This window comes from Leopardus geoffroyi, chromosome C2 (genome assembly GCF_018350155.1).
Source record: "Leopardus geoffroyi isolate Oge1 chromosome C2, O.geoffroyi_Oge1_pat1.0, whole genome shotgun sequence".
NCBI classification, from domain to species: domain Eukaryota; kingdom Metazoa; phylum Chordata; class Mammalia; order Carnivora; family Felidae; genus Leopardus; species Leopardus geoffroyi.
The window spans coordinates 158,869,193-158,892,679 of NC_059333.1; the positions used below are offsets into that span (position 1 = coordinate 158,869,193).

At 41.8% G+C, this 23,487-nt stretch overlaps 1 protein-coding gene across 12 annotated transcripts in view; it reads left to right on the plus strand.

Moving 5' to 3' along the window:
* LOC123575886 (zinc finger protein 660) overlaps nucleotides 1–23,218 on the plus strand; it is a 33,608-nt gene extending 10,390 nt beyond the window's left edge. For 2 of the 12 annotated variants that reach the window (XM_045436804.1, XM_045436803.1), the window contains exon 7: nucleotides 1,090–5,940. In XM_045436804.1, the coding sequence (XP_045292760.1) occupies nucleotides 1,090–2,531 (1,442 nt within the window). In that variant the 3' untranslated portion in view covers nucleotides 2,532–5,940. Of the gene's footprint in view, nucleotides 1–1,089; nucleotides 5,941–9,324; nucleotides 9,422–9,449; nucleotides 9,841–10,531; nucleotides 10,636–12,054; nucleotides 12,146–15,138; nucleotides 15,192–16,112; nucleotides 16,223–18,034 lie in introns of those variants that run through there. The other 10 variants (XM_045436806.1, XM_045436808.1, XM_045436809.1 and 7 more) reach the window with 10 other exon arrangements.
* Nucleotides 23,219–23,487: the final 269 nt, after the last annotated feature.

The following is a 23,487-nucleotide window of genomic DNA, read 5'->3' on the forward strand; positions in this document are numbered from 1 at the left end:
TTTTTTCCAACGTTTATTTTATTTTTTTGGGACAGAGAGAGACAGAGCATGAACGGGGGAGGGGCAGAGAGAGAGGGAGACACAGAATCGGAAACAGGCTCCAGGCTCTGAGCCATCAGCCCAGAGCCTGACGCGGGGCTCGAACTCACGGACCGCGAGATCGTGACCTGGCTGAAGTCGGACGCTTAACCGACTGCGCCACCCAGGCGCCCCAATCCCTTTCTTAATTTTTGTAGGAATGCAGTACTGCCTTCTACCAGTTCAGTGCCCCAGGGACTAGAGGACCCCCACTTTTAGAGCTCTGCTGTCCCCTGCATGCTTTTCTGAACCCATGGCTTCTCTGAATCTTGTCATTGTCCTCACACGTGAGAATCACTTTTTTTGGTCCGTTTTTTTCCTAATTGTGCTTGCCTACACTGTTTCTCATATTTGACTTGAGGTATCTGCCACTCCTCTCTCCCCTCAATATCTTTGCTGAGAACCGTGGAAGCAGACAATGGCATGGTTGGAAAGGATGTTAGAGTTCATCATTTTACTACGTGACTTCTGTAAGATCACCCGTCTGTACAGTCTGTTCTCTTGCCCTCCAGTTGCTCTTTTTTTTTTTTTCCTTTTAAGTTTATTTATTTATTTTGAGAGAGAGAGAGAACACAAGTTGGGGAGGGGCAGAGAGAGAGGGAGAGAGCATCCCAAGCAGTCTCTGCTCGGCGTGGAGCCCAACACATGGCTCGATCCCACGACTGCAAGATCACGACCTGAACCAATATCAAGAGTCAGATGCCTAACCGACTGAGCCACTCAGGTGCCCCTAATTGCTCTTTTGAATTGGGTAATTAATTGGAGCAATTAAGAGCTATCAGGACAGAGCTCTGTCCACTCTCTTCCCCCCCCATCGTCCTTCCCCTCTTCATCTTTCTGTCCATGAAGAAAAACTTGAGCTAGTTCCCGCTTTTGTCCTGTTCTTACTGTGTCGCCTCTTAATGTGTCCCCTAATGTGAAGGTTTTTTCAGATACGTAGGCTCCTGATGATTCTGTTTCCTTAACAGGATGCAAAATGAATAAAAGTTGTTTTCTTCTCTCTTTTGGCAGCAAATGAGACTAGGATGGAGTGTCCAGATTTGCCTGCAAAGCAGGAAGTTTCTAAAGGACTGGGGTCATCTGATGGGACATCAGGAGGCCTCTGTGGGATGGTTTCTGGGGAACCAGAAGCACGAACTGCCTGTGAAGGTGCTTTAGAGAAGCTGGAAGGGCAACCCTCAGATGAGGAAGGGAGCAGACTGGAAAGTGATTTCTTCAAACTAACACACAAGGATAAAGGTAAATCCACAAAAGATGGATGTGATGAATATAAGGATCCAAATCTGTCCTCTAGTGCTACAGAACATCAGAGAGTTCTCAAGGGACAGAAATTTTACCAGTGTGATGAATGTGGTAAAGCTTTCAATCGGAATTCGCACTTCATTGGGCACCAGAGAATCCATACTGGAGAGAAACCCTACGAGTGTAATGAGTGTGGGAAAACTTTCAGGCAGACCTCTCAGCTCATAGTTCATCTCAGAACCCATACAGGGGAAAAACCCTATGAGTGCAGTGAGTGTGGAAAGACTTACCGACACAGCTCCCATCTTATTCAACACCAGAGACTCCATAATGGCGAGAAACCATATAAATGCAATGAATGTGCTAAAGCCTTCACTCAGAGTTCCCAACTAATTGACCACCAGAGAACCCATACTGGAGAGAAACCTTATGAATGCAATGAGTGTGGTGAGGCCTTTATTCGGAGTAAAAGTCTCGTTCGACATCAGGTACTTCATACTGGTAAGAAACCTTACAAGTGTAGTGAATGTGGGAAAGCTTTCTGTTCTAATAGAAATCTTACTGATCATCAGAGAATCCATACTGGCGAAAAGCCTTATGAGTGTAATGAATGTGGCAAGGCCTTCAGTCGGAGTAAATGTCTTATTCGACATCAGAGTCTCCACACTGGGGAAAAACCATACCAATGTAGTGAATGTGGGAAAGCCTTTAATCAGAACTCTCAGCTTGTTGATCATGAGCGAATTCATACTGGAGAAAAACCTTTTGAATGTAATGAATGTGGTAAGGCGTTCAGTCTCAGTAAATGTCTTATTCGACATCAGAGACTTCACACAGGTGAAAAGCCCTATAAATGCAACGAGTGTGGAAAATCCTTCAATCAAAACTCACACCTCATTATACACCAAAGAATTCACACTGGTGAGAAGCCTTATGAATGTAATGAGTGTGGGAAGGTCTTTAGTTATAGCTCCAGTCTCATGGTACATCAAAGAACCCATACTGGGGAGAAACCCTATAAATGTAGTGATTGTGGGAAAGCCTTTAGTGACAGCTCACAGCTCATTGTACATCAGAGAGTTCACACTGGAGAGAAGCCCTACGAGTGTATTGAGTGTGGGAAAGCTTTCAGTCAGCGTTCCACTTTCAATCACCACCAGCGAACTCACATCGGAGACAAACATTCAGGTCTGGCTCGCTCAGTTTCTTAAGGCATGATTTTCCAAGGAACTTTGAATTAAGCTTTTTTTTATAAGAAGGATGCTCATCCCGATCTCTTAAAACTGCCATTCTCTGCATACTTTCTGGTGGGTCATGAAGGTAGGAAAGTGGGAGTCACAGTGCAATCCTTTCTCAGTCTTGGTAAAGTAAGGACTACACATTTCATGTACTTATAAGTTCATTTATTCGTTTGTCCATTCTTTCATTGGATTTGTTGAGAAATCCAGTTGCTTAGTTACGTATCCCATAATCAGATTGTGTGCTTCTCAAGGACAGAGATTCTGTGTTTCTTAGCGTGCTCCATCTCCTCCATTTTACCATCTGCATAAGTCACTTTCCAAGTCAGATTCATCTTTTCCTTTACTCTTGGCAAAGGCTCTCCCTGTATAGATTTTAATTTTTTTAATGTTTATTTATTTTTGAAGGAGAGAGACAGGGCATGAGAAGGAAAGGGAGAGGGGCAGAGAGAAAGGGAGACACAGAATCTGAAGCAGGCTCCAGGCTCCGAGCTGTCAGCACAGAGCCTGACGCAGGGCTCAAATTCACGAGCTGTGAGATCATGACCTGAACCGAAGTCGGTGTTTAAGCAACTGAGCCACCCACGTGCCCCATCCCTATAGATTTTAAACTTCCACAATAATCCAGACCTTCATCACCTGTGTTCTCTATCTATAAAACCTTTTCTTCCTGTTTGCTAATGTATTTCCCTTAGATCCTTTCAGATCCCTCTAATCACTAAAAGGCTTTCTTGAAATCCTCTGTCATCCTTCTTAAACATCTATTTTTTTGACCTTACTGCTTCCAATTAGCTGGTGCTACAGCTGGTGCAACTATTGTTAAACTACCTTGTCAATTATTCTCAGTGTGTATGTGTATACTTTCATATCAACTTATTGTAGGCCCTTTGAGGCTAGATATGATATGTATTTCTTTTAGCATATAGATAATTTTCAGATAGTAGTTGTTGAATAAATAATTTTTAAAAACTCTGTTCTCTAGGTGGACCATCCTTAAATTGGGCCTGATATCCCTGTTCTCACCCCAACTAGAGTAGAAGCTTCTAAAGATGGAAGCAGCATCTCATTGTAGAATATCACATTTGGGGGCCTTATTGAGAACTTCCCCATGTATTCTGGACATCTCACCACCATTACTTCCTTGTTGGTTTCTGGTACTTTATTGTGTTAAGGAAGTTTCCTTCTATTCCTGTTTTTAGAAGAAGCAAGATAGTACAGTAGTTAAGAACACTGATTTTGTGCCTAGTATCCTAACTCAAATCCTGGCTTACCACTCATCTAGGGTATGTGGCCCTGGCCAAGTCACTTAGCTTCCTTGTGTGTCAGTCCTTCCATCTGTAAACTAAAGCTATGGTTGTGAAGATAAAATTAGTTCATTAGTAAGTATAAGGCATTTAGAACAGCGCTTGGCACATAGTACCCACTATAGCAATGATTACACTTAGAGTTGCTAAATTCTATCAAGTTTTTAAAAAATGTGTTGGTGTATGTCATCTATTCTTTTTGTAATTCATATTTTTTTGACGACCTTCCAAATAATTGAAGTTTCCTGGAAGTCCTGGAATAAAATCCATTTGTTTGTGATGATTTTTTTTTTTTTTTTTTTTTTATGTAGAGAACTAGATTTAATTTACTACGGTTTGGCTGGCTTTCCAAAATGTATATGGAAAGTTTATTTCTCTTTTGTTTTCTGAAATAGTTTGCATAATGTGGGAATTATTCATTGAAGTCTAAAAATAGTGGCCAGATCCTTTTTTGAGGAGGAGGTAATTGGGAGGGACATATCTTTAGCAACATTTTGATTCTTCAGTGGTTGTACTCTTTAGATTTCTCCCTCTGTAAATTTTGGTAATATATATCCAGAAATCATTTTTACTGGACTGTTAAGTAGTGGCATAAAGGACCCCCACTTTATTTTTTAAAATTAGTGTGAATTTATACCCAGGAGATAGTTTAAGTGGTCAGATATGACAGTAAAGGTGCTAGGAGCTGGACACTTAATTGTCTTACCTCATATGCACATTATCCTCTTACCTCTTATGCACAGAAAGGAAATATTCCACACCTATACTCTACATCCCCAACCCTAATTGTTCCGCTTTTAAATCTAGTAGGAAAGGTCAAGAGACTATGGGTACTAAAAAGTTACTGAGTTAGACAATACTCAGTACCCATTTCTGTACTAAATGGGAAACATTTCTGTCAAGGCATTGACCTCCTGCTATGAAGGATACTTTCATGAAAACTTTCACTTCATGAAAACCTCTAGTTGTTAGGGACAAATTGTGAGTATTCACAAGGTAGCTTTTGCTTAATGGAAAATATCATCCTCTGACTCTAACGTTAGGACATTTTCTAGCCTGATGAGGCCTCATGGAAGCACTTGTTCCAGCTGTATAAAGAGAAGGTGTCATGTCAGCTGGCTCCAGGTAACTAATGGTACAACTATTTGATCTAGAATAGGACAATGTAGATATTCCTCACTGAACCACAATAGTCTTTCCACTAATGTATGCACAGGGCTACGTAAGATGAGGTACAGACCCCCTGTTAAAGCATGTGAATGCTTTACGTGAAACCACAGTAGGAAAGAACTGTATGATGACCCACCCCTTTTCTGACCTGTGGGTCTTCCTCAAGTGTTGCTTGGTTAGGAATTGTTGGCTCATTAAAAACAATGATAATCTGATAATCTAACAGGCTTTTCCCCCCAGATCCCTTCCAGTTGCATTGTCTTCTATATGGATGATATATTTACAGATACTCAGTTTCCCAACTGAATGCCAACTTGGTGCCATATGGATTGTGGATGGAGATGAACAGAGTCAATAGTTATCCAATATTTGGCTATGGTGAGATTATTAGACAAAGTAATCACAGGACAGTATATATTCCCCTTAGACTGAAGAGGGAGTGGTAACCATAGCTGCATGCTCAGGGCCATGGGGCACAAATGTACATGGTCAGCCTTTAGATTGTATACATTAATTATATACTTTGAGTCCCATTTTGGAAAAAAATTGAAAAATGTTATATCCCCTTACTGAGACTCTATGTTGCTGTCTATGTCTGTGACTGTCTATGTTGCTTCCCAAGGGTGGAGGGGCCAAAACAAATGCAATTACATCATAACTGTAGCGGCCCTGGCAAGTCATAGAGCATGTCCTGATGTCAAGAAGACACCACCAGTGAAACTCTCCAGTCAGCATTCAGGCTGCTTTGGCAGTGAGCAAAAATTGGTGACACTCAAGCTTTTCCTTGGGAACCACCACACTGTGCCCTTAGCATTTGGGATGTATGCGGTCTATTGCAGGGGCCATTTATGGAAAAGGTGGTCATGGCAGCTGCCATGGTGCTAAATATTAAACCACTAACAACTGTATTCTCTGAGCTGTATGTTTAGTATGGACATCTATCCTAGTGAGGAGCACTGGAGCAATGATAGTTGTGGTTTTTCTTTAAGAGACCTTAGAGAGCCACGTGGGAAAAACTAGACAATTCACCTCGTCTCAGGGGTTCCCTAAGTTTTCTTCTGAGAGTGAACATGTGGGATACTTGAACAGTAGGATCAGGAACAGCTGGGCAATTCCCAACCGTCTGCAGGAATAAGAGAAGTTGCACATCTGGTCAGGGGCCTCTGATTTGTCCAGAGCAATATGCTAGAGTCAAAGTTAATGAACAGCTTGTATTGGGGCAGAGGTAAAGGTGTGCCCCTACCTGCCCTGTCCCAAACAAGAATCTTTATGCATTCATCTATCAATAGCACGTTTATTTATTCATCTATCAATGGACACAGATTGCTTCCATATCTTGGCTATTGTATATAATGCTACCATTAACATAGGGGTGCATATATCACTCTAAGTGAAGTATCTTGATCCTTTCTAACAGCCTGAGACACCTATATTCAAATAGGCTGAATTTCCAAAGGTAAGCATTGCATTATCACTATTTTGACCAATAAAGTAAGACCTGAATAATTGGATATTGACTTCATTTACCCAAATATGAGTTGGAATTTCTTTTTTTTTTTTTTTATTTTTTATTTATTTTTTTTTTTAAATTTTTTTTTTCAACGTTTATTTATTTTTGGGACAGAGAGAGACAGAGCATGAACGGGGGAGGGGCAGAGAGAGAGGGAGACACAGAATCGGAAACAGGCTCCAGGCTCTGAGCCATCAGCCCAGAGCCCGACGCGGGGCTCGAACTCAAGGACCGCGAGATCGTGACCTGGCTGAAGTCGGGCGCTTAACCGACTGCGCCACCCAGGCGCCCCGAGTTGGAATTTCTTTAGCTGGCAAATGTCATGATAAAGATGGAAATGCTGAATATTTAGGCAATTGTAACCCTCAAAATACCCTGATTCTGAACAGTGAAGTCATTTTGGACTGAGTGAATAGATTTTTGTCGGAAAAAAAGAATACGCTTATAGATAAAGGCAACAAATTGAATGAGGGGCACTGAAATTTGTATTTAAGTTTATCTAAGAGAGCACACACTAGCAGGGGAGGATCAGAGAGAGAGAGAATCACAGCCAGGCTCCACAGTGACAGTACAGAGCCCAAGGTGGGGCTTGATCTCATGAACTGTGAGATCATGACCTGAGCTGAAATCAAGAGTCAGATGCTTGGGGTGCCTGGGTGGCTCAGTTGGTTAAGCATCCAACTTTGGCTCAGATCATGATCTCATGGTTCATGAGTTCAAGCCCTGCATCAGGCTGCCTGCTGTCAGCACAGAGCCCACTTCAGATCCCCTGTCCCCCTACTTCTCAAAAATAAACATAAAAAAAAAAAAAGATGCTTAACTGATGGAGCCACCCAGGCATCCCTGGAACTTGTATTTTTAACATGGGTCCAACTGATTCTTATGCTTTCTAAAATTTGAGAACAACTGGGCTAGAATATTAAGGAGTAATCATTACCTCCTGGGACCAAATGTAGAGTTACCATGTTGAATCAGAATTAATGACCCCTCCCTCAAAAGAATACATGAAAAGTTAGACTTAATTGGTCATAACTGTCTTAGTGTACATGAATATTTTTCTTAAGTGTTTCTTGATATTGTGACAATAGTGTCATGGACCTGAGTTTTACGTCCAGGATCAACTAGGGGGCATGAACTTGTGTAAGTCTTATCATTTCTCTGAATCTCTGTTTCTCAGTCTCCTTCTTGAAACATGGCAGAGTTGCTGTTTCACCTACATGAGCTAATGGATAAGAGAGCTCCTGGTACACTCTTATTCCAACTGTCTGTTTGACATTTTCACTTGGATGTCTAGTTGACATCTTTCACTTAACACATCCTAAATAAAACTATTGATCCTTTTCCCTAAAACCATTCTTCTTTCAGTCTACGCTATTTCTAAAAGGCAAACTTACTCTGGTTGCTCACATCAGTGACTGTAGAGTCATCCTTAACCAACAACCAATTCATTAGCAGATCATGTTGACCATGCCTTCAAAATATAGTTGACCCTTGAACAACACAGGTTGGAATGGGTCCATTTATATGTGTGTGTGTGTGTTTTTTTTTTTCCCAGTAAATTTACTGGAAAAACTTGGGAGATGTGGGCAATTTGAGAAAACTCACAGAAGAACTGTGTAGCCTGGGAATACAAAAAAATTTTAGGAAAAAATTGGTATTATTGTAAGAATTCAGTACATAATACATATAACCTACGGAAGTATGAATTGACTTATCTGTAAGGCTTCTGGTCAACAGGCTTAACACTAGCTAAGTCTGGGGGGAGTCGAAAGTGATATGTGGATTTTTTACTGCACAGGGTCAGTGACCCTAACCCCTGCATTGTTCAACTTTATACGCAGCTTTATACGCAGAAGCATTTCTCATCACCTCTATCATTTCTAAACTAATCCAAGCCTTCATCGTTTCTCATCTGGAATACTACAATAGCCTCAACCTCCCAGCTTCTACTCTCACCCGCCTACAGACTGTTCTCAACAGAGCAGCTAAAGCAAAATTTTAAAACGTTATGTCATCTAGCGAAATGTCCATGTCAGGTTTTTGTCAGAATGACCAGGGACTACCAGCAAGAAATTTGCTGAATTTGTGGGAACAAGTTTCTTGGCTTCTTTTGTACCTAATAGCTAATAAACCTTGAATATGTGGCAAGAAAAGAAGAAGGTAAGATCATGTCACTCCTTGGTTCCCAAACCCTCCAATATTATTTGTGACACATCCAAAGGCCTTATGGTCTATAAGGACTGAAATGTGTGCCCCACCTCCCTCCTGATTACAAGGCCTTTGCTCCTGATTGGTCCCTTTGTTAGGAATACTCTTCCCCAGAGGTGTTTATTTATCATTGCATCCCTTGACTCGAAAGTAAGCCTCACGAGGCAGCGAGTTCATTTTCTTCACTACCTCATCTGCAGCGTCTAAAACAGTGACACAGTAGGCACGCAATACGTATTTTTATACGCTGCGGGTAAGCGGCAACTGCACCTGGCTTTGAGGCGGAAAGGCACGGGATCTGTGCGAGGAAAGACGAATGTGACTTCAGGGAGCCTCTCGGCTACAGAAGGGCTTCCCAGTTGATTGGTTCCTCTTCCCGCCCTAACCAAGTCGCTCCCTGGCTCCACCCCTTTTGGGGCCCTCGAGAGTTAATCTTCCGCACTCCCCCAGCCCTTTCATCCTCCCAGCCAATGCCCGGGCAAAAACTGCGGGAGGCGGGGCAAGAGGTCTCCTGAGGGGGCGGGAGGCTCCAGCCTCCGGGACACAGAGATGCGGAAACCTCCAGATGCCTAGAAGGGCCGGAGGGTGAGGATGGGGGTTAGTGGGGAGTCCGTGACGCAGTTCCTTCTCCGCTGTGTTCCAAGATGTGGGTCGGGCGCTTTCGGTGAGGGGTATGTGGCAGGCTGGCGTGGGGGCTCGGTCCGCGTTCTGGGAGTGGGTGGGGCCACCGCCCGGGAGCCGGGCCTCCTTGAGGGCAGCACGCTCGGCGACAGGGAGGAGGTGTCTACTTGGGTAGTCGTGGGCCTCTCCGTGGGCCTCTCCCTCCCCGCGTTCGGTGCTGCCCCTTTGTCCGGGGTCTCCTTTCTCACTCCGCGTAGCTGCTCGCTCTGACAGAGCTGATAGTGGTGACAGAACTTTGTCATCCCCGCCCCTAGTCAGCAGGCTGCCCTGGTCACAGCAGTCGAGATCCCAGCCAGGCTCAAAGGACTCCACAACCCGTCTTCAACACCGGTTTGAATCGGAACACCGGTCCGTTCCCGCTGTGTTCCCAGGAAGGAAAGGAACTCAGGAGGACAGGGTTTTCCCAAAGGTTGCTCGCTCATTCGTTCATTCATTCATTCATTCATTCATTAAACAAATCCTCATTGAGTACCTACCACGAGATGCGAGGTCCTGTGGTTACAGTTGTGTACAAAACAGAGGTATTTTCTGGTAGGGAAGAGATGGAATAAGCTTGAAGGGTTAGAAGCAGAGTCTGGGAATCTGGAGAGGTTGAAAACACAAAACGAATTGTGAGGGCCAGTAACTCTCAGAAATAGGTGATTGTTAAAAAAACAAGAAACAAGAAAACATTCTCCTCTTATCCTCCCTTTAAGGGCTTAGTTTTCTCTTGAAAGATACTTGACTCAGCCAGGTTCCCTTCTCATCCCTCTGCTGCAGACGTCTGCTGGGAAAAGTTGGATTGCAGTTGGCATTTATTTTGCGGTTAGAGAAGAATATGGGAATTGTTAGATATCAAACAGAACAAGTGAAAAGGAGCAACTGTAGTTTGATAGGATGAGGATTACCTTCAGACACAGATTTGTCTCTCACCTGCTGCACAACCTTTGTCAAGTCACTCAACCTCTGGGAGCTTCATTTCCTCATCTTCAGAGTGGGAATTATCACCCTTACTGCTCACAGTTGTTTGGGAAAGGAAGGTGCCCAGTATGTGACACTGCCCTGAGTGTCCACTGGGAGTTGAGCTCTCCGAGAACTCAATCATTTCTGTCTGTTTACAGTGATTCAGCATCCCATTAGGAACTTCCACACCAAACTCAAGGAAGAGATCAGGCAAGATTTGTGCTGGGCAGATCTTTGGAGTGAGGCTGTCTGTGCTGGGCAGGTGAGACCTATGCTGTGAAATTTGTTATCTGGGGACAGGAATCCTACATGCTAGAGAAAGGGGACCACAGCTGAAAGGGAGCATTTCTGGATGGCTATTTACTGAGGAGGAAAGAAGCAGAGAAGTGGGAGTGGGGCCTCTGAACCTTGAGGAATAGAGTTTGGGGATGCGAGGAAAGGTAATATAGTGGAACTCAAATTTGGGTGTCAGGAGACTTGGACTTGAGCCGCAGCTTTCCTCTAAGTTTCGGTCTCCCCATCACGACATTTTAATATAGGACACCAGGAGGTCTGGACGATCTGTTCTAGCTCTGACATTCTGAGAATCTCTGACTAGGTCAGTTTCTCAGGGAACCGGGGCCCCTGCATGGCCCCATTGCGACAGCATTGCTGAGATTGCAAATATACCGTCACGGTGTTCAGACAAGTATGAAGCACTAAAGGGACGAACAAGTGGAGGTCAGATGCGATTCTCACCGTCCCTACACCCAGATTGAATTAAAATCTTAAATTTGTTTGACATTTCAAATCGTACAACATTTACTTCGCCCTCTTTGTGCTAGGAACTTTGTGGGATCCACATATGAATACCATGGGCCTTGCTCTTTGGGGCTTAGAGCTGAGTGTGTGCTTGTGAGGCAGAGTGACACAGACATACACCCAATTAATTCTAGTATAAAGCAACTCTAGTTTATATTACAGATTCGTTAAGGTGTTTCCTTGAAGGACAGAGATTTCTATATGGTAAAATCTATCCAGTTTGGTCATGACGTCAGGCTTTGTTTTATGTTTAAGGCACAGGCCTTTTTCTTCCTGAGGTCAAGTAGTTCCTCTGATATTTTCTCCCAGTTCTTTTATTTTTTTTCCTTTCAGTTAAAAAAAAAATTGTTTTATTTATTTTTGAGAGAGAGAGAGAGTGGGGGAGGGGCAGGGCAGAGGAGGACAGAGGATCTGAAGCAGGCTCTGTGCTGACAGCAGTGAGCCTAACGCGGGGCTCAAACTCACAAACCATGAGATCATGACCTGAGCTGAAGTTGGACGCTCAACTGACTGAGCCCCCAGGTGCTCCTTCCTTTCGGTTTTTTTGAAATTTATTTATTTATTTATTTATTTATTTATTTGAGAGAGAGGGTGCAAGTGAGTGAGAGGCAGAAAGAGAGAGGGAGAAAGAGCTAGACAGAGAGACCCATGAAGGGCAGAGAGAGAGATGGGGGGGGGGGGTGGGGAAGCAGGGCTCACCTGAAGTGGGGCTTGAGCTCACTGGATGTGGGACTTGAATTCATGAACCGTGACACCATGACCTGAGCTGAAGTCAGATGCTTAACTGACTGAGCCACCCAGGCACCCTCATTTTTATCTTTCATTCATCTGTCTGTCTGTAATATTCAGGTGTTCCCTCTTATTCCTCACCCCATTGCAGCCAATCAGTAACCAAGGGCCATGTGACCACTGCTCGGAGGGACCTGAACAGGCAGGTGATGTGGTGAATTAAGGGAATACAACATCCCAAGGTCAAACCTCTTTCTCTTTCTCTTTCTGCTCTTTGTGAGTTTCTCACAGCCTGAACTGAATGGTGGTCCTGAGATCAGAACACTCACCCATCCATCTCAGAGATTTGTGGGTCAGAAATCTGGGGGGCCTCATTGGTTCTCATCCGTTTACCAGTTGTCTGAGAGTGTGCTTTTATGCACAGTTGCTTGGGTATCTCTAGTGTCCTGCTGGCTCTGTGGTCTCGTCTATCCCTGCTCCTACTTCTTCAGCCAAGAGTTCACTTTCCCTCCTAGTGCCTGGGAATTCTTCGAGGTTTTCTGAGGGAATTTTCCATCCAGTCAGGCAGAGGACACATAGTTAGCTTTCCATTTGACCAGTTTCTCCTCGGATTGGCCCTCCCTGATCTGATAAGTCTTGCTTCCTTCTCCGGTCCCCCAGAACTGCCCTGGGTTTCCTTATGCACATCCTTGTGCATTTCTCTTTCTCCCTTCCTACTCTTCTAACCCAAATCTCCATCTCAGTGAGCTTATACTTTCTCATGACTTCCTCTGTCACCTCTTATTCTTAAATTTGCATTCCTGACATATTCTTCCTTTTCTTTCTTTTTTTTTTTTTCTTTTATTTTTGGGACAGAGAGAGACAGAGCATGAACGGGGGAGGGACAGAGAGAGAGGGAGACACAGAATCGGAAACAGGCTCCAGGCTCCGAGCCATCAGCCCAGAGCCCGACGCGGGGCTCGAACTCACGGACCGCGAGATCGTGCCCTGGCTGAAGTCGGACGCTTAACCGACTGCGCCACCCAGGCACCCCTATTCTTCCTTTTCTTATCTGAAGTGTTTTCCTACATCTTCATCTTTCTCAGTGACACTACCGTTACAGATATTTAGACCTGGATCTGATAACCTTGAATTCTTTCTTTTAGTCATCCTCTGTATCTGGTCTGATAAAAGTGTATGCTTTCCTGGAAACAGCTGGACTTCATTGTTCTCTATCCTGTATTTATCCTGGACTGGGATCTGACTATCTCATTCATTTGTTCATTCATTCAACAAACATTTATTGGGCACCTAGAAAGTGGCAGACCCTCTAATGGTCACCCATACTGCATTCCTAAAGTTGTCTCTCAACTCATTTCCCTTCCTCCATTCCTTTTTTTCACCTCTAACCCATCCAGGCTAATCTTCCTAAAGCATTTTTTTTTTTAAGATTTTTATTTGAAGTGTAGTTGACATACAATATTATACCCTAAAGCATTCTATTCCCAATTTCACTTTTATGTAGGATGATAGAAAACTTACTGTTCAAACTTGGTATACTTTTGTTAGTTAAGGGGGCTGCCGTTAATGATGCTGGCATAGCAAGTATAAACCAGCACTTTCTGGGACAACCAGGATATATGAGCACCCTACTCCTAGGTAGTGTCTCTTGGATTATTTCTTTTTATATCCCTCAAATGCGACTCATAGGATACCCAGCTGCCTGTCTCCAGTTTTCTACTTCATGATGCTGAGAGAAATATTAATGTGCTGGGATGTGGAGGGAAGTATGGGGACGAGGGACAATGAATGATAATGCTTGAAAAACTGTATTCTTGGGGCGCCTGGGTGGCGCAGTCGGTTAAGCGTCCGACTTCAGCCAGGTCACGATCTCGCGGTCCGTGAGTTCGAGCCCCGCGTCGGGCTCTGGGCTGATGGCTCGGAGCCTGGAGCCTGTTTCCGATTCTGTGTCTCCCTCTCTCTCTGCCCCTCCCCCGTTCATGCTCTGTCTCTCTCTGTCCCCAAAATAAATAAACGTTGAAAAAAAAAATTAAAAAAAAAAAAAAAAAAGAAAAACTGTATTCTTGACAAGTGAGAGTGAGAGAGAACAGCAAGGTAGAAAAAGAATATAGAATCGGGTAAGAAAATGAGAATGGTTGGTACTCGTTTCAAATTATATATCAAATATATAATATATATTAAATTATATCTATATATGCCCCATAATTTCAGTGTTCAGGCTCATATGACTTCAGGCAACGTAATTTTTTCATTCCTTTATTTGTTCATGAAAAAAATTTTTTTTTAGTGCCTGCTATATGCCTGGAACTGTGCTAGATGCTGGGAAGACAAAGGTGAACAAAATGGACAGAATTCCCGCCATCATGAAGCTATGTGATAGCGTAATCTCCCACTTATTTCTAAGTACACTGGCCCTGTGCAAATCATTTCCCATTTCCTTCTGAGGAAACAATTCCTTCCTCTTCTGGGGCTCAGCCAAAGGTTTGCCTTTTTAAGGCACCTTTCTCCGAGCATTCCTGGCCCCAGTAATCACTCCCTTTGTAATGCCTGAAGTTCCAAAACCTCCCACAAAAGACCACCAGAGTTGTAAGTCAAAGCCAAGCGGCAAGGGCCGTTTATTGCAGGTTTGAACCTGGACCTCTGCGCACTCGTTGCCGGTGATGCTAAGAGGCCCCGATCAGGGTTGGTACGGCGTTTTTATAGACAGAGACAAACAAAAAAGGGGAAGGGGGAAAGGGGAAGGGGGAAGAGGGAAGGGGGAAGGGGAGGAATGTGTTAAGCAAGCAGGTTTACAAAAGCGAGAAATGCCGGTTAGTTCATGTGCTATCACTTATTACTACATTTAAGAAGTTTCACAACTTACTCTATTATATAGTGGGTTACATTCAGGAAAGGTTTCACAACGCTCGTAGCAAACAGCAAGCAAAACAGACTTCTCCGCAATTGTATTTTTTATCAAAGATCCATAATAAGCAGAAAAGAGAACTTAGCTTTAAACTAAGGCAGGGCTGTCATTTGGATTTAAAGCTGTCCTTTTCACCTTCCCTAGCCCCCTTCACCTCCTAATTGGGTACTTCATAAATTTTAATTTGGTCTCTTAGTTTTTTGCCATTTATTCTATTGTAAGCTCCTTAAAGGTAGGTGTGATACTTTATGCTTATATTAGTGTGCCCAAGCTGCTGTAACAAAATTCCATAGACTGGGTAATTTAAACAACAGACATTCCTTTTCTCACAGTTCTGGAGCCTGGAAGCCTAAGATTAAGGTGATCACCTGATTCAGTTTCTGGTAAGGACTTAGGACTCTCTTTCTGGCTTATAGATGGCCACCTTCTTACTGTGTGCTCATATGGCTGTCCTCAGTTTGTTGGGGGGAGGGGAGGCAGGAGTGGAAACAAAAGCGAGCTCTCTCGCATGTCTTATTGAAAGGACACACTAATCCTGTCAGATCAAGGTTCCACTCTTATGATCTCATGTAACCTTAATTACCTCCTTAGAGGTCACATCTTCTAATACAGTCATATTGGGGATTAGCCATGTAAATACCTGGCTATTAACATTTTCCATGGATACCTCTTTCTTGAAAGCCACAACAAGATCTTTTCCATAGCAGCCTTGAGCAATAGAATAGTTATGTCACTAGCTAACTGGGAAGCTTCAGATCAGTCATGCCTAGAAATGAGACATACTGGCTTCAAGGCATTGTCTCATTCTGAATCTCTAAAATCCTTTGTTCTAGTAGTTATGGGAATCCATTCCTCTAAAGTCATTTCCCAACTTTTCCTAAGTAATACTTAGAAAAAGAATTAAAAAATATAAGTTAGCAGAACACGGTTTGCTTAGCAAGATTAGAGCCCTCAATAACAGTAAGTATATAAACTTACCCACTTTTTCATCCATCCATTCATTCATACTACCGAGAGTGTGTATTTTCTACTTTTAGTTTGTATTTTTCTCCTTTTCTGCAATAATACTTTTAAAAATTTTCCCTGTTAGATCCAAAACATAGATTTGTACAAAGTAGAATGCTCAGTAATTACTACTTTAAAGCGTGTATGAAGAAAAGTTTCAGAGAAGATTACAAATGAAAAAACAACTCAAAAAGAACCATCAACTTTCTCAGAGAGAATTTTGGAAGTGGCTTCACTTACTGCCCGACTCTGCTTTGCAGGCCCCTAGCTTCTTACTGATTTTCTTCCTGTTTGATTAGGAGGGGTAGCGGCAGCTGGATGTGAGTGTGCTTCAGGATCCTGACAAGAGTCCGCTCCCTTACCATCATTTTCTCTGCCTCCCCCTTATATCATCGGCACAAGTTCGTATGTATGTGTCCCTGTATGGCATCAGTGGCACCTATGTTCCTGAGATATGAACTCTAACCTCAGTTGGAGGTTCTCTTCCTTCCTCGCTGGTCTTGAGCACTCACCATTGGACATGCTTCTCCTTCAGAGAGTGTGACTCAGTTTATCACAAAGCTATGAGACAATGGAAACTGGTCAAACTTTTATGAAAGGCAAAGGCAGTACTGCAAAACAATTTCATTTCTTCCGACTCAATAACTCACTTGTAGAGCTTTTATCCTAGGAATATATTTCAGTAGGAAGAAAACTTTGTTTAAGTGATCATGATAGGGGCTCCTGGGTGGCTCAGTCGGTTAAGGGTCCGACTCTTGGTTTCTGCTCAGGTCGTGATCTCACGATTTGTGGGATTGAGCCCCAAGTTGGGCTTTGTGCTGACAGCGTGGGACCTGCTTCAGATTCTCTCTCTCCCTTACTCTCTGCCCCTTCCCCATGCTTTCTTTTTCTCTCTCAAAAATAAATTAATAGACTTAAAAAAAAGTGATCATGATAGCATTATTGACAGTGGTTAAACCTCAGGGAGCAACAGAAATGTCTGACACTAGCAAAATTGTAGGTAAATGATAATGAATTCAGTTGGCAGTGTATTATATAGTCATAAAATGATCTTATGATTAAATAGCAATGTGGAAGATTACATATGAAAACTTGGAGAAGTAGGATACAAAATTATATCTACCATATATTTGTGATTATATGACTATAAATATGGACAAGTCTGGAAAGGAACATAGTAAAAGGAACATTAATTATGTGTTCGTATCATGCAGTCATCTTTCTGTTTTCTTTTTATGACCCAATCTTCTCCATATTTGAGATATGCAAGGATTACCTGTATGTCCCAAGTTTCATGTTAAATTCTTTGGGAAGTTCCTGCTCATTCCTGACATGGGTTTCATGTATTGGCCCCTTTTGGTTGTGCCGTCTCCTACTTTCACCCTTTTGCCACTATTAGATACTTTACCATTGTATCATGCAAGGTCTTATCAGAGTTTCCCGTGCCATATTTTAGCTAATCCTGTTCCCCCCCTCAGCCTCTGAGTTTCACACTGTAGATTTAGTGATAGCTTGTCAGAGTGGTAGCTTGATGAGAAGCGGAATGAGCACATGTGGCTAGATTCAGCTACAGAGCAATCCCTACAAAGTAGGCTATGGTGTGACTAGACTCCAGTAGGCTCTGTATTGGAAGAACTGTGTTACCCCTTATTAAGACAGGTCTTAAGAACAGAGATGTGTATAGGGGCCTCATACCTGGACTTGGAGCAAAAGATGAAATCTTAGTCATACCCCAAGACAATCTCAGTTGCTGATCATTGAAACAATTCTTGAGCATCTGTTTTGTGCCAGCCACTATATCATTGGTATTAGGGGAATCAGTCAGCAAGAACTAAAAGCCAAACTATTTTGAAGAGCTGGTGAACTAAGGATCTTTCAGTTCATTTTGTCTAGGGACCAGATGAGGAGTTAGTTAAATGACTCCAATTCTGGGAGTAGAGTATAAGATAGGAGGAAACCAGGGTGGATTTTATATTACTCATTGCTGATCCTGATCCTGGACCTGTTGGGTTCCTGTCCTGTCTTCCCTTAAGCCTTTACCTCGGCCTCTGGGTCTACCCTTATTTTTCTCATCTTATTTGTAATCAGTTCTCTCTGACTTTGAACACTTCCGCTTCCTTGTAAGGCCCTGTGATCTACCACATCTTGTTATCTTTGGATAATTCTCCTTCCTCTAGTGTAGAGAATGGGTGATATGTGCAATTTCTCTTTCTTCTGTCAGATGGTGAAACTGGGACTGAGGAGGTGTTGATTCCAAAGTATCATTCCTGAAAAGTCAGAATCTCACACTTTGAAGAGAACTCCACAGAGGTGTTGCCAGGGAAGTCAAAATTTAGAAAGCTCCTCTGAAAGGAAAGAGAAGACTCAAGAGGCCAATGTGATGCTTCAGGCAAGAGAAAATGAGGAGAAAGACCAGAAACTTCAGACATAAGACAGTTAAAGACAATAAAACACTTACAGAAGTGAGTGAGCAAGAATCTGAAAAAGATGGTAGTCAGTGCTTGGATACTGCAACAAACATGAAAATTCATGCTGGAAAGAGACAGTATGTATGTACTGAGTGTGGGAAAGCCTTTAGTCAGAGTGCAAACCTTACCGTACATGAGAGAATCCACACAGGGGAGAAACCCTATAAGTGTAAAGAGTGTGGAAAAGCCTTCAGTCATAGCTCCAACCTTGTGGTTCATCGGAGAATCCACACTGGACTGAAGCCCTACACATGCGGTGAATGTGGGAAATCTTTCAGTGGTAAGTCACACCTCATTCGGCACCAGGGAATCCATAGTGGGGAGAAAACTTACGAATGTAAGGAGTGTGGGAAAGCCTTTAGTCGGAGTTCAGGTCTTATTTCACATCACAGAGTTCATACTGGGGAGAAGCCCTACACTTGTATCGAGTGTGGGAAAGCCTTTAGCCGTAGTTCAAACCTTACTCAACATCAGAGAATGCACAAAGGAAAAAAAGTTTACAAGTGTAAGGAGTGTGGGAAAATATGTGTCTCTAATACAAAGATTATGGACCATCAAAGAATTCACACAGGAGAGAAGCCTTACGAATGTGATGAATGTGGAAAAGCTTTCATTTTAAGGAAGACCCTTACTGAACATCAGAGACTTCACCGCAGAGAGAAACCTTACAAGTGTAATGAATGTGGGAAAGCTTTTACTTCTAATCGAAACCTGATTGATCATCAGAGAGTTCACACTGGCGAGAAACCCTATGAATGTAATGAATGTGGAAAAACCTTCAGACAGACTTCTCAAGTTATTCTACATTTGAGAACCCACACTAAGGAGAAACCCTATAAATGTTGTGAATGTGGGAAAGCCTACCGCTATAGCTCACAGCTTATTCAACACCAGAGAAAACATAATGAGGAGAAGGAAACCTCATAAATGACATGTATTGTGGATAGTAGGCCCAACTGCTACTTTTTGGAAAAACCGGCTTTCATTATTATCAACCTTAATTCAATTTCTGAGACTCCATACAGGGGAAGTTACCAGAAGTAGACAAAGTTTAACAAAGGGATATTCATGCCAGCATCATATATAACTGAAGGAAGAGAACTAGATTTTCAGTAACACTGGGTTTAAATGAATAATGGTCTATCCACATGATGGTTTTGCAGCCATTATAAACATTTTTAAAGAATATTTAATGCCATGGGGGAAATTATTTGTATAAAATGGAAGATAAAGAAAAAACAAGTTTGATCCAAATTAAAAAAAAAAAAATTTACGTATAGGAGAAAAATGAGAATGAAATAATACCAAACCAAAATGTTAACTGTGATTACCATTGGGTGATAGAATTATAGGCGAATTCTATTTTCTTCCATATACTTTTCTATGCTTCTTAAAGACTTTTGTACAATGAGAATGTACTACTTTTATATTCAGGAAAGTACAGTATTTTTTTAATTGCAATGAGTGTACATGCTCATTTTCATTCAGCAGTGTTATGAAGGTGTGTAGAACATAGACCCTAAACTCATGGGATTCCACCTTAATACTGGCCCTTAGTAGCAGTGGAACCATGAGGAGGTCATTTCCTTTTAGAGCCTATTTCCTGTTTATTAAGTCATAAACACTAGTTATTGATCTTTTGCAGTTTTAGAATAAGCTGACTTTACAGGCTGTCAACATGATGTAAAATCCACTTAATCACTGTTAGGTTAAAAGAACAGCAAAAATTCACTATATTCTCTCCCACAGTTGTTGAAGGATCTGCAGATAATAGAGGCTTCATTTTTTCAACATATGTCTACAAAACCAGAAAAAAATGTCCTCTTCTGAAACTGAAATTGCAAATTGCAGGTTCCTAACCTGTAAAGATGCAGTCAGCATAATCTAAAACTAGGGAAAGACACTGCCTTCTCACGTTATGTACAATTTAGTAGTTAAAAGCACGGACTTTGGGATCAGAGACATGTTCTGATCCCAGATTTGCCACATACTAGCTTGTCAATTTTGGACAAGTCATTTAACTGCTCTGAGCCTTCAACTTATCTGTAAAAAGGGAATAACTACCTATCTCACAGAGTTGTGATGATTTAATGAGATAATGCACGTACTGTGTGACAAGGCTAGCACATAGTAAATGAAAATAGCTTAAGTATGGGACATTGGAGCAGTGTTTCTAAACACGTAGAGCGATTCAGGAAAACCCTTACGTAAGGTAGCATTTAGGACATTTTTGGGTGTAATGGACACAGTAACAAGTACTAGTAGCGAAAACCTTAAGAACATTGATTGTTTACTTATGGGGAAGGCTAGAGGTAAGCAGTTCCAAGTTTGGTTTGGCAACTGAGCAATTCACTAAACTTAAGTCTTAACTCCATAATTTTCAGCACATTGGCTTTCATTTTTGGAGCCTCCTGGTAGTAAGATGTTGGCTATAGCTACAAGCTCTTCTCTTCACACAACTCTGTTTCAAAGTCAGGAAGTGAGGAAAGGAACTGAGGTTTTCTGACCTGTTTGCTTTCTTCCTTTTATCACCGAGAAAAACCTTTCTCAAAAGAAGGGCGGGATGCTATGCAGTCAGTACTACAGGCGCTTGCTAGCTTCCTCTGCCTTTCTTTATGTCTGGTCCTTTGAGAAGGCCTTAACCCATTTTCAACCAATATATACACCTTTAAGTCCTTAGCTCAAAATCCATCTGGGAATGCTTGGAATCTGCTCATTCTTAAATGTGGTCCTCCTCTTTCTCTGTATGCAGTGAATCCCTAAGCCTAATGCCACTTGTCTTGTGCACATAGTGAAGTATTGTTATCCCATAACATTTGTACAAGAAAATTGAGACTCAGTGAGGTTAGGTGACTGCTAGTTAGTGATTGGAATGAGGATTTGAACTCAGATCTGAGTGTTAAGTCCACGCTTTCTTCATTATACCAAAGTACCTCTGCCTGCCATGGTGGTTCTGTACATGAGTGGGAGGCCAGTTGGGATTCTCCTGAGTGAAAGGTAATTGTATCTGGATAGTTATTTGCCCATGGTTTCATGAGGAAGATGCTATCTATCTCCTCTGAGTTTGATTTATGGTTTATCTCTGCACCTTGTAATTTAGTTTAATGATTATATATTTCTGCCTTTCTCTTACTGGAGAAAAAGAAGCAAAAGGTTGTGAAGGGTATAGTTGTGTGAAAATGGATTGTTTGGTTTTGTCCTATTTTGATAGGATAGTGGCTTATGTGCAATTATGTGATGTAATTGTCCCTCTTTGCACAGTTATTCAAAGCAAGGTTTGGAGGCTCTGGAATGGATTTGCTGCATTCCAGGGATAGAACTGTTGTATCACCATTGGGTAGGCACTTCCCTGAGGGTCTGGGCGGACACAAGAGTAGGGTAACCTACATAGAGCAGTGAGTTACACTACTATAGCAGTAAGGGTCCTTCCATCATTTTTCCCTTGTCACATGTCCTTTTAATATTAAAGAAGGTGTTTGTAATTAGTATACTTTGCCTTTTGTCACGTCAGCCATCCTCACCTGCTGATTACCTATGTGGAAACTCCCCGTGACTAATGTCTATTGGCTGTCGAAACTAAGAAAACAGGCAGTTGGCTTCTTGTGTGCCTGTCAGAGGTTATTTTTTGAGCACTAATTATTACTGAGCAGAGTTGTTGATGCTTTTTATATGTTACTGAGCAGGTAACCTCTGACCAAAAACATTTTCCTATTACTGTGTCATAGTGCCTGAGATTTTTTCGTCCAATAGGCTTTCTTTTTCATCTTAAAAGACTTGTGATCTTCAAGAGTAAATGCCTTCTGGAAGGATACTGTGTCATCTCAAACCCAGCAATCTGAATACAGATCTTCACATTTCTTGTCCCAGGCAAGCTACAAGAATAGACCCTCACCCATTTTCTAGGCTGATACTTGTCTTAGGCTGCAGGAGTACATGTTGCTAAGCGGTCCCCATACCCTTTCAGATAAATATTCTGCAATATAATCTGAACTGATAATCCACCTTCCTCCAGGGACTTTTTCAAGACTGTCAGCTGTTTATTTCAGTCAGAGTTTAATTATGAAGTTCTTACCACACTTTCAGGCCTTTTCATGATACACTCTAGATTCAGGGTCTGTTTGTGTTTTTTCCAGCTTCCGGTACTAATGGAAACCTAGTTGTTGCTTAATAGCAGTGCTTCCTCTGCAGCCCCTCCATTGTTAGTTTTTGTCTCCCTCAATCCATTTACCTGTCTTTACTGCATTTCTTCTCTATTCTCCATAAAAAAAAAAAAAAACCCAGCTGTTTTGAAATATACATCATTAGACTACTGTGTATTACCCATCCCTGTTTTTATTACCTACTGGCTTCCTGTGCACTCATACTTATGTGTTTAGTATCCAGAATATTCCTGAGGAATATGAAGAGGTGATATTTTTAGCCACAGACATCCAAGTTGCGTAGAATTGCTCTTGTGTGGAATAGAAATATATGTGTCTCCTTTTAGTTGAGGAAGTATGGAAATAAAGTTTCATTTTATATAGCCTTGATTAAAGGGAAATGTGAAAGATAAAGAATTCTGCATACAGAGGAGAGAATCTCCCTAGGCTTAGAGATATTTTTTATTGATGGTGTATACTATATCAGGGCTTACTTGGAACAGAGAAGAAAATCAAAACCCAAAACAGCTTTAAATAACTGAACAATTCTGTTGCATTTAAATCTCATAACACCAAATTTCATGTTTGCTCTATATTTTCAGTGATAAACTTCCTTTTAAAAAAATTTTTCCACTTAATATAAACAATTCCATTTAATATAAATAAAATAGTACGCTCATATTATTAGATTGTTTTTAGAAACTAGACTGTCTTTAATCACCTCTGATGTTAGAAAACTTTTTGCAGGACATACTTATAATTCCTCCAATAAATCTGTTGTTACTTACTTGTTTTAAATATCACTGATTTTTTTTTTCGTGTTGTTTCCTTTGTTCAGAGTGGGAAGAAAACAGTTCAGTTTGCTTTTCTAAGCATCTGTTTTTGGAATGAAGTGATTTGACTTGTGTCTGATTTAAACACAACATGAAGCTTATTATTTTCATACTCATATTACAGAAATGAGAGCTCTCTAGCCAATATAAAGTGTCCTTTCTCTGGCCTCATCTGTGTTTCAAATCTGTACTATTATGTAGACCTCACATGGGTGTATAAAACCAGCTATGTTC